This window comes from Pleurodeles waltl, chromosome 4_1, assembly GCF_031143425.1.
Source record: "Pleurodeles waltl isolate 20211129_DDA chromosome 4_1, aPleWal1.hap1.20221129, whole genome shotgun sequence".
Taxonomy (NCBI): domain Eukaryota; kingdom Metazoa; phylum Chordata; class Amphibia; order Caudata; family Salamandridae; genus Pleurodeles; species Pleurodeles waltl.
The window spans coordinates 607,267,352-607,279,595 of NC_090442.1; the positions used below are offsets into that span (position 1 = coordinate 607,267,352).

Genomic DNA, 12,244 nt, shown 5'->3' on the forward strand with positions numbered 1-12,244 from the left:
AACTGCTTTGGCCCCGGCTCTACTGGCCTGTCTCCCCACTTCTAAAGACACTGCTCCAGCGACGCTTTCCCCAGGGACCAGCGACCTCTGAATCCTCAGAGGACTGCCCTGCTCTAGAAGGACCAAGAACTCCCGAGGACAGCGGCTCTAATCACCCAAGACTGCAACTTTGTAACAAAGGAGCAACTTTAAAACAACTTGCGTTTCCCACCGGAAGCGTGAGACTTGACACACTGCACCAGACGCCCCCGGCTCGACTTGGGGAGAACAATCACTTCAGGGAGGACTCCCCGGCGACTGCGAGACCGTGAGGAGCCAGAGTTGCCCCCCCTGAGCCCCCACAGCGACGCCTGCAGAGGGAATCCCGAGGCTCCCCTTGACTGCGACTGCCTGCTCCTCAGATCCCAACGCCTGGTAAAGACTCTGCACCCGCAGCCCCCAGGACCTGAAGGATCCGAACTCCAGTGCAGGAGTGACCCCTAGAAGGTCCTCTCCCTTGCCCAGGTGGTGGCTACCCCGAGGAGCCCCCCTTGCCTGCCTGCATCGCTGAAGAGACCCCTTGGTCTACCATTGATTTCAATCACAAACCAGACGCTTGTTGGCACACTGCACCCGGCCGCTGAGGGTGTACTTTCTGTGTGGACTTGTGCCCCCCCCCCACCCCCCGGTGCCCTACAAAAAGCCCTGGTCTGCCCTCCGAAGACGCGGGTACTTACCTGCTGGCAGACTGGAACCGGGGCACCCCCTTCTCCATTGAAGCCTATACGTTTTGGGCACCACTTTGACCTCTGCACCTGACCGGCCCTGAGCTGCTGGTGTGGTAACTTTGGGGTTGCTCTGAACCCCCAACTGTGGGCTACCTTGGACTCAAACTTGAACCCCGTAGGTGGTTTACTTACCTGCAAAAACTAACAAACTCTTACTCCCCCTAGGAACTGTTGAAAATTGCACTAAGTATCTAGTTTTAAAATAGCTATATGTGAGTTATGTGAAAAATGTATATGCTATTTTGCTAAAGTTCCTAAAGTACCTACCTGCAATACCTTTCATTTAAAGTATTACATGTAAATCTTGAACCTGTGGTTCTTAAAATAAACTAAGAAAATATATTTTTCTATACAAAAACCTATTGGGGTGGAATTGTCTCTGAGTGTGTGTTCCTCATTTATTGCTTGTGTATGTACAACAAATGCTTAACACTACTCCTTTGATAAGCCTACTGCTCGACCACACTACCACAAAATAGAGCATTAGTATTATCTATTTTGGCCACTATCATACCTCTAAGGGGAACCCTTGGACTCTGTGCATACTATTCCTTACTTTGAAATAGTGCATACTGAGCCAACTTCCTACAATAGACAAGTAATATCTCAGATCTTTGCCAACGTTGCCCAGAACAGTACCCAACCCCTGGACAATTTGAAGGGTAGGTGGGAACATGGCATAAGGGTCACTGAGGATTCAGACTGGGAGGCAGCATGCAGATTCCCAAGACAGTTGGCAACCCAAGCAGGTTTCAGGCTCACTCAGCTTAAAATTTTGCACCAGGCATATTTCATATGAACTACATTATAGAAAATGAGTAAGATCTCTACAGATGGATGCCTTAGAGGTTGCAATCACAGAGGCATGCTAGTCTATACTTTGTGGGAATACCCAAAACTGCAGACTTACTGGCAAGACATGCAAGGCTACATGGAACGGGTTACAGGGCAGCAGGCTGATCTAACTGTGCAAGTAGTGTGTCTGGGTTTGTGGGGAGAACAGAAAATTCCCTCATATTTTGTGATCTAGTGTTGATGGTGGCCAGGAGGGATATTATACAGTTGTGAGGCAATGGGACACTCCCCCATACAGAACAATGGCTCTGCAATATGGACTGTTATTTTGGCTACAGGTTTGACTTAGGCCTGATGCACAATTGTATGCTATCAGTGTGGTATTAACAGACAAACATTAATTTCACTATTGCTACTGGGGTCACACAACAAACTCGGTCTCATGTTTAATGAGCTATCATCATCTCCAAAACACTTATGTAATTTAAAGTAGGTTGCACTAATGTTATAACATGGAGTAAAGTGGTATTAACCATCCACTGAGCTCACTAAAGCACCCCATGTATCTCAAACAGATCCCAAAATACAATTACTTTAGTACTCAGTACCTAAAACAGTACCAAACTCAACCTCCTCTACTCACCTCTACAACTCTGACATCTCTGACATCTACTACTACAAAGACCGACATCACAGAGTATACTGACTTCGCTGATAACATGCAAGCATCTTAGAGTCTAGAAATAGCTTTCATGCAGTGATTAGACAAACTAGAAGATCATACCTGATAGAAAGTTCCTGAGTTGTATTGTGTCAACCAAATAATGCACAAAATGCTCATATTTTAGTGTAAATGATTTTCTTGCATTATTTGGGACCATTTCTGCACGTATCAGCAGAAAGGAATGCTCATCAGTTGTACCAACGGTACAGCCATAACTGTTTTCCAAAAAAAAAAAACACATACTAAATTCATATGAAGAGGATATCCAGACAAGAATCGAAAGCATACATAACATACCTTGTGCATTTTCTCATCAAAGATGGCAGTGGTTGCATATGGCATGATATAATTTTGCAACGATTTAGAGCTCAGGACGAGTTTTTCTTCAACAAGTTGCTTTGCAATTTTCCTCAAGGCACGTGCTCTTCTGTGAATCTGAGGACATTGAAAGGTATGAAAATAAGTATTCCTTTAGGGAATTTGTGTTTTTAGAAACATTTTAATCCCAAGGCAATGGTGCAACTCATACAGTGATAGCCAAAACACAGCAAGCAGAGCATATACGAGTCCAGCAACATTTCATGGCTTCCCAAGAAAATTGTCCTATTTGTGGTTGCCACATGTAAATACAAACACAACATAAAAAAGTCTTGTGAGATATGCATCTATGGGCAGACGCTTTTCCTTTTGAAGTAAATATTCTAAACAAGATTACAAAACGTAAAATGTTTCTGCATACACTCATACACAATGGGTTCCGTTTTCCATGGAGAAAAGAGTGTGTCACTACCTCTTGTATGGTATGTCTCAAATGTAAATATTACTCACTCCTTTTATGATTTTTTTTTTAGCTGAACGTTTCTTGAAACTTTGCATTTTTCCGTTAAGTAGCTTTGGAGGATTAAATATCTTGTCAGAACTTTCAGCGAGCATGGTGGACCCTACAATCTGTTTAGCTGAGGTCGGAACCATGTTTAAAGTTTGCATACGAGGACCACTTTTCTGCACGAAGAGCAACTGTAAGCAAGTTTAAAATGTTTGGTTTTCAAGTGTTTTCTCAACTCCCTGTAGGTTAGCATTCGGGGCATTCCATCATCTGTTGTCCAGCCCTCTCAAACATCTGTCTCTGTGTTCAAATTGTGTAACTGTTTATTAGTTGATAAAATGTGTAAATGCGGATTATAGATTTCTGGGTAGTTCACAATCATGGACCAGTGACCACAAGTGTCTTTTGAGTTTGATCAGACATATAATTTACAATTCAAAGCAACAAATAGGTTCTCCCGTAGTCCCATGTTTTGCCAAAATCTTCATGGCCGTATTCGAACATGGTTACATACTGCACAATCACAGCTGGAAAGAAGGAATATAATTGTGCAAGAGATTTGCTGATGATATAGTCATTATTTGGTTAGGTCTCAAAGAAAGGGCCTGATCAGCAACATCAATGAACTCCAAACAAGAATTTCCAGAATGTAGTTCAGCTCCAATATGAATGAATGACATCGGGAGACCGTCCGCTTTGGTAACTGATTTAAGTTACATATCAACTGGGCTAAGTCGGAACTATTTTCCCTCACCGAGGCGACGGCTCCAATACGCTGTGAGGTTTCCCTAACATGGTGGGCTAACGATGTCACACATCTGGGAATCCATGTTCACTGGGACAGGGAGCAGGTAATCAGATTGCACTACGGCCCCACTACTGACAAACTGAACACTCTGACTGACTGTTGGATATGCCTTCATCTATTCTTGGCAGGCCACAGCGCCATCAATAAGATGGTAGTTCTGCCACGTTTCTTGTATCTCTTCGTAAATATACCGATCCCACTGATCAGCTCATTTTTCAGGACTCTTAGGAGTTCGCTGCTGCGGCTTGTGTGGGTGGGAAAGCTCCCCCATATTTGTTGGGAGGTCTTGACTCTCTCACAGGAGCGTAGTGGGTTCAGTGTCCCTCATTTTCAGCTCTATTATCTGGCGGCACAGTGCTACTCACACTCCGCTGCAAGCTCTACTCCTGGCTGGTCAACCTCTGGACTCGACAGACATACAAACACTTTCCACTACCGTTTACTAACTGGCAGCGTGTTATACTCCCTCGCTATCCCCTCAACAGATAACCTGCCCCTCCCGATTACACGGGAGAAGTTGCTTAAACGCACGCAGACCGCACTGGATTTCCATACTTTCGGAGACCTTTTCCCAGACAGCCATGTGTTTTCCAGAACAGAGGACGAAAGTTACCTAACCGCTAGATGATTATTTTATACTTTTCCAGTGTGCGCTGCGGGTCCTGATCTCCATATATCAGCTGGCAGCGTAGGAATTCCCACCTCTCACCCTGATTATTACTAATGACGTGGGTACTGGGTGGATATCTACATTTTACCACACTTGCCTGGGCCTCTTGCTGGTCCATGATCGGAAAGAGCGAGATGCCTGGGAGTCGGATTTGGGCTACCCTCTCTCAGACAAAGTCTGGAATGCCTGCTGCGCTCAAACATGCTTGGTTCCCCTCAACCCACCATCATAAATTAATACACTATAAATTCATATGCAGAGCTTATATGACATCTGTTGCCATTGCCAAACTCAACACCTCATGAACTGTGACGCTATAGCATTCTATTGGAGGGATGTTTTTTGTCGATTTACCGTGATGTTGGGCACCCCCCTTACACATAATCCCCTAATTACTACTGGGCCATGTGGAAGACACTCCTAAACCGACAAGATGATTCACAGCTACAGCTTTACTGTTGGCTAAATCGGAGACTGCTCTCCATTGGGGCACTAGGACACTACCCACAACAAAAGCCTGGCCAAAAAGTCTCACATACTGTGAGCGTACTAGTAAACTGTAAGCCACCCCTCAATCACCCCATGTCTCGGCCAAAGGATATTTCGCAACCACTGAAAGACTACCTTCTGACCCTGGACTCCCTGGAACTTGATGTATTATCCTAAAGGGCGGTTAGGTAATTGTCTTCTCTACACGTGATGCCTACATGCAATTTTTTCCAGGCTTTTGGTATAAGATCTTTACATTGACATGTAGTTGATTCATGACGTCACCACATTTTGTATTTGTTCATAAGTGCTACACCAAACTGTTTTATGTGTGATACGCTCCTTTCGTACATGCTTCAAGTCGATCCAGAATATTGGGAGTCTGTTGATGTCTATGTATGGGTTGTACAACGATACCTTATAAAAATAATTTGAAAAAGAATGATCTTCCAGTAAACCTACTTATGAGGGTCAAGAGGTTTACAGCAGACAACAGGAATATGGTATAACATTGGGAATGTTGATGGCTACATTTTGCAAAAGAGGGCACCCCGAAGAAATACTCAAGAAGGAGAAACAAGGAGTTGATGACTTCAATAGAGAAACATGACTACACCAACAGAAAACTGAGCAGGATAGTATTTGAATCTAAATTCTCGATGTCTATCTACAGGATAAAAAAAAAACATTAAAAAACATTGGCATCTCTTGAACTCCTGTAAAATCTAAACTAAACAAAAATTAGGATCTTAATGCATAAGAGCGACATTTAGTACAACAAAACAAAATCTTTAGGGGCCAAGAATTTTTCAGAGTATAAACATAATATGTGTCTGTTAAGGTTTCAGGTGATAGAGAAAGTGAAGAAGAATTAGGATGGGGACAGTAAAAAATGTTTACTACAAAGGGTAATATATTGAATTAGATGATTTAACAGTCCATCAGCGAACATGGCAGTGCATTCCGTGACACACCGGTGATTGTGTTTGTGCTACTCGTATGTGGCAGCCTAGCATATGTCCAGCACCAGAGCACCACCAGCCATAGTGGCAGCCTTGCTAAAGTTGGAATTGCCTGAAGGCACTCAGGAAGCTCCTTCTTGGCACATATTGTTATAGGGGATAATCTCTCTCAATAAGGTGTGTGGGAAGCTGGCCTGGTGTTTGGTGGACACCTATGGCGTTGGCACCTTATACCAGGTCCAGGCAACCCCTATTAGTGTAAGTAGGTAGTGTCTAGGAAGCCAGGGCTCTCTAGAGTTAGCTGTGGATGAGCGGCCAAGACTTATCACTATTCACACAGTAACTTATCACATATGAAAGAACCACACCATGTTACAAAAATAAAGGTACTTTACTGTAGTAACACAACATTAGAAGACTCAAAGGTAGTAGGCAAGTACACGCTATATATACATAATAATAATCAGAACTTAGCATAGACGCAACAAGCATTGGCAAGAATTGTAGAAAACAGTGAGGGGCCTAGGAGACGGCCAAACCATATACTAAGAAAGTAGTATGCAAAGTGAAGTCTCCCGCCCAAGGATATGGAGTTGTTAGAGGGGAGATGGAAGAAGTAGGATCCCCAAGAGATGAGTATCCCCCCAGTGACCAGGACAGCAGAGGTAAGTACCTGGTCTTCCCAAGGACTAACAGGAGCACTTTGGAAAAAAAATTGTACAAGAAAAGGATTAGACTAGAAGAAACCAAAGATGGATTCCGGCAGAAGAGGAAAAAGAAGAGGACAGAGTCCTGTCCATGATGGAGTGTCCAGTGTGGGCAGGAGCTACTACCCACCCTTTTGTGGATGAAGATCCGGGTTGACAGGGGAAGAAGTAGACCAGTTGTCGAGCCCAGGAGCTGCAGATGAGTCTTTGGAGTGGTCCAGATGGTGTCCCATGGCGGTCATCAGGACGCAGATGGTCAGTGGTGTAGGAGAACCACCAACAAGCATTGGCAAATGCAAGAGGAACAAATGAAGAGCTGCAAGGCTGAAGAGGACCAGCAAGGTCCAGGGGACTCGACCCTTGGAGGGGAGTCCTGGCTGACCCTCAGCAGTCGGGAGAGCCAACAGAAGCAGTAAAAGCCCCCATCAGCAACCCACTGGCACAGGCACAGTAAGTCGCAGTGAGTCCCAATCAGTACACCTGGAGAGGTCTCCCACAACCCTGGAGCAGCAGAGAGGAGACTGTGCTTAGCAGAAAGAAGTGCTGGGGAACGGGGCTACTCGGAGCCCGAAGATTCCGTGGAGCAGGAGACAACAAGCCTTGGTAGCTGCAAGAGCTGCAGTGCACAGGGATACTGTCCTGCAAGGAGAAGCAAGGGCTCACCATCTCCCAACTTGGATAGCTGGCAGTGAGGACCAAGGGGACTATTCCAGACCACCACCTGTGATGCAGGATCCACGCAGTTCCAGAGGGGGACAGATCCATGCAGCCGGATGTCGCTGCTGTAGGTATCTGCAGATGCAGGGGAGTGACTCCTTTACTCCAAGCGAGATTCTTTCTTGCTTCTTGGTGCAGGCTGAAGTCTCACTGACCCCAGATGATGCCCAGCCGGGAAAATGTGGCAGCTTCTGGAAGGAGCTGGAGAAACAAAGTTGTCGCAGAAGTTGCAGACGTGTTGGTTCCTCAAGAGTCCAGTTGCGGTTCCAGTGGCCAGAAATGGAAGTAAATGATGCAGAAGAGTCCTAGTGGAGTCGAATCTGGGGACCCACCTGCAAGGAAGTCCCTAAATAGCCCATTAAGGGGGTTTGGTCACCTAGCAAGGTGACCACCTATCAGGAGGGGTCTCTGACGTCACCTGCCTGACCTTGCCACTCAGATGCTCCCAGGGGCATCTGCACATCTTGGTTTCAAGATGGCAGAATGAGTGGCCACCTGAAGGAGCTCTGGGCACCACCCCTGGGTGTGGTGATGGACAGGGGAGCAGTCACTCCCCTTTCCTTTGTCCAGTTTTGCGCCAGAGCAGGGACTGGAGGTCCCTGGGCTGGTGCAAACCAGTTTATGCAAGGAGGGCACCAAATGCTGCCTTCAAAGCAAACCGGTGGCTTTGGGAGGCTACCCCTTCTAAGCCCTGTAATACCTATTTCCAAGGGCGAGGGTGTTGCCTCACTGTCCCACAGGAAATCCTTTGTTCTGACTTCCCCTGCTTGAGGTGGTCAAGCACCAGTAGGGCAGAAACCTGTGTGAGAGGAGGCAGCAGTGCTGGCTGCCCTGAAAACCCTAGAAGACTGGTAGGAGCAACACTGGGGGGGTGGTGGTCAAAGAGTGCATGGAATCATAACACCTATCCTGGCAACAGTATTGGGGTATGATTACGACTTGTATGATACCAAACATGCCCAGGTTCGGTGTAACCATTATGTAGCTGGACATAGGTCCAGTTCACAGGTAATATTGCTTCCCCGCCCTTACAAAGTCCTGGTTAATAGAACTGGAGTTCGCAGGTGCAACTCTGCTCATGCAGGGGTGCCATCACACACAGGGACGTGCACCCTGCCCTCTGGGCTAGGAAGGCCTACCATAGGGGTGACTTACAGTGACCTGTAGTGAAAGGGTGCATGCACCGTTTCAGGCAGGCTGCAATAGCAGGCCTGCAGACACATTTTGCATGGGCTTCCATGGGTGGCACAATACATGCTGCAGCCCATGGGGAGCCTCTGGTGCCCTATTCCCTGGGTACCCAAGTAATATGTACTAGGGACTTATAAGGGGGCACCAGTATGCCAACTGTGGAGTGTACAAAAGTCCTAGACAACCAAATTTAGATGGAGAGAGCACAATCACTGGGGTTCTGGTTAGCAGGATCTCACTGAAAACAGTTTAAGCACACTGATAGCAGGCAAAAAGTGGGGGTAACCATGCCAAAAGAGGGAACTTACCTACAAGGTTCATATCAGATCTACTCATAGCTCTAGTCCAAGCTATAAAGAACTTAAGGGCTCTCATCAGATCCAGCAGATGAAAAGCCTCTCCTCACCCTTAGGTGGATGTTGCAGAGAAAAGAAAATGGTGATAGTTAAGGAATGTCCCACATAGAAGGGCTTCAAACAATGGATGCCAGAGTACTAAATACCAACTTTTAAGGAAAGAAGGTAGTTTATGGCAGCTGCACTGACAGCTGGGTCCTGATAACGGACGGCTCATGTGGCTGTGATTGCTATGAGGAAAACAGTCTTAAGGGTCAGTAAATTCAAAGAACTGTGCATGGATTAAAACGAATTGCACAAATATAATTTAATTACCAATGTAAATTCTCACTGCAGAATAAGAAAAGCAGCCTGGAGAAACATAAGCCCTCCGAAAAAATGCATCATGACAGGTGACATAAACAAGAAGGACTTATCAGGCAAACCAACGAAGGCAGAAAATGGCAAGATTGACCTGCCGAACAAGTTATTTACCTTCAATATTGCAGTATATGGTAAAGACAATATCTATATCTTTATCAATATCAATATCTTTAACTTTGAATTTCACAGGGGTCACACTGGATCTGGAAACGTTTGTGTGAGCAGCACCCCTGCACAACATCAGTTGGCTTAGTTCGGTTCCACGCATCGTTGTCGGCGTCGTTGGTGCTGGAAGTGACATTGCGGTCATGTATATAGGCGCCACCCAGGTGTGCGGATGTCAGTTACTTTTCACGAATTTCAACACTGGGAGAGCAGAGCCATTAAGTGAAATGATGGGTGTATTTCCAAAATAGGGCCCTGAAAGGGTAACAACCTTAGCCCTAGAAATTTCTCTGTGGAGCTGGGAGGCATAGGTGGGTCTCTAAGGAATCTGCAGCTAGATATTGTCTCTACCAGATAATGCGTTACCGACGGTATGTAACTTGTTCATCTGATAGAAACTTCTACCTGCAGATTCCTTACCTTAGAATAGATACTCAAGCCATACCATCCTGGTGGTGAACTGTGAACAAATGTAAGTAGACTAAAACAATTCCTGCAGGAACGAACGGGTGAAATGCCTATCCCTGAGAACCAGACTGTCCAGGCACTAGTGTTTGGCAAACGTGAGTAGAGACCCACATTGCTGCTTGGCAGGTGTTCAGGACTGGAACTCTACAAGCTAATGCTGTGGTCGCAGCTTTTCCACTGCTGGAATGGGCCCTTAAGCCCTTAGGAGGCTGCGTTTTTACCAGGGCGTAGCTGATCTTGATACAGAGAATGAGCAAGCGTGAAATGGTTTACTGCCCAACCTTTTTTAGCTCCTATATAGCCCACGAAGAGCTGGTCGTCCACCTGGAACTATTTTGTGTGGTCAAGGTAGAATTACTATACCCTTTTTGTGTCCAGACGGTGGAGTCGCCCCTCTTCTTTAGAGGGATGTGAAGGGAAAGAAAGGCAGGGTGGACAGACTACCCAAATGGAATGGGGTCACCTTTTTCGGGAGGAAAGAGGCCCTGGTGCAAAGCAACACCTTGTCCGGAACACAGTAAGTTAGGTGGCCTTCAATGATAAAGCCTGCAGCTCGCTCACTCACTCTCCGGCGAGAGATTATCGCTACTAAGACAGCTGCCTTGATGGTAAGCAGCCGGAGGGGACAACTGTGTAGTGGCTCAAACAGATCAGGTACATGAGGGCCAGGTTCAGGTCTGACTAAGGCACGATGAAGGGTGCAATTTCAGAAAACTATTTACAACAGTGGACTTAAAAAATAAAAGAGGATTGGTCAGGCAGCCACAGAAAGGCGGACAAAGGAGAAAGATAACCCTTAAGGGTGCCAAGAGCAGGGCCCTCCTAGGCAAGGGTAAGAATGAAGAGAAGAAAATCAGAAAAAGAGGCGATAGACCTTTCTGTACAATATTTTACAAATTTTTGCTACTGACAGGTGTATACCGTTTTGGTGGAGGGCTGCCTGGCTGCCGAGATAACTTTATAGACTTCGGAAGGAAGGTCAAAAGCTATCAACTGCCACCGCACAAGGAGATGGAGAGTTGACAGGTTCGGGTGGAGGACCCTACCCTGCTGCTGCGGCAGAAGATCCTCCTGAAGGGGCAGCGATCCGAGGATTGATACTCATTTTCAAAAGCTCAGGACACCTATCTCTCCGTGCTCAGTCCGGAGCCACAAGAATGACTTAGGATTGGTCCTTCCTGGTCTTCTAGAGAACTCAGGGCAGAAGTGGTATGGGTGGAAAGGCAGTAACGAAAATAAATTGTCCCAAGGACGCCCTGGGTACCACACAGAATCCCAAGGGTCCCTAAGGAGAAGAGATCTCAAGAAGACTAGACACAAACCCAGAAAGGATAAAGAAAACATGTATATAAACAGATACAGTGCAAAATGTATTTCATTATAAACATCATTACAATTATATTATAACGCAATACTTTAAACTGATATATATACATATAACCAATACAGAATGTGCACCCTGGAAAAAACAAGTTATATAAAAAAACTAGAAAGTCTCAATCACACCTCTTCATTCACACAATTTAAAAAAAAGTGAAGTTTCAAATAGATGCCTGTGATGCTATTAATATTGGGTTTGACCAATGACTTTGTGTTTCACCACTGCGCATATTAGTTGCTCAATGTTCACCAGTAGCACATTATATGTTTTGTTCAGCCTAGCCGCCTATTGGCTTTGAAAGGGCATTAGCCATTACCTTCTGTATCCAGTTTAGCCGCCTATTGGCTTTGACATTGCATTAGAGCCATTACATTCTGTATTCTGCCTATTGGCTTTGACATGCTGTATTCAGTTTAGCTGCCTATTGGCTTTGACATGATATTAGACATTACATTTTGTATTCAGCTCAGCTGCCTATTGGCTTTGACATGACACTAGACATTATATTTGATATTTAGGTTAGCTGCCTATTGCCTTTAACCTGGAGTTAGACATTGCAGTTGAGAATCCAAGCTGTATTTTTCCAAGCTGTGTTTTTCCACAAGATGAACCAAGCTGTTTTCTTCACACAGTAGACTAGACCTGATAAGAGAGGGTACATTTGGTGTTTTCCTTCTTGCTCGGGCTTGGGAGGAGGAGGAGTCTAGGAGATCTGGCCAGTCTCCAAAGGCTTGCGTAGTCTTCCCAGGTCTGAGAGGAGGGGGCACACTTTTGTAACGGATGACTCGGGCTTCAGAGAATTAGATCGAATCTGCCTGACTTCAGACTGGAACTTGGTGCCAGTTGCCAGTCTCC

The 12,244-nt window shown here is 45.6% G+C and overlaps 1 protein-coding gene across 1 annotated transcript in view; it reads right to left on the bottom strand.

Annotated features, from left to right (window-relative positions):
• The window catches only part of UTP20 (UTP20 small subunit processome component), a 966,235-nt gene that overhangs the window by 388,366 nt on the left and 565,625 nt on the right, over positions 1-12,244 (bottom strand). Inside the window, exon 38 of the mRNA XM_069229033.1 lies at positions 2,584-2,721. Coding sequence (XP_069085134.1) covers positions 2,584-2,721 — 138 coding nt within the window. The remainder of the gene's footprint in view (positions 1-2,583; positions 2,722-12,244) is intronic.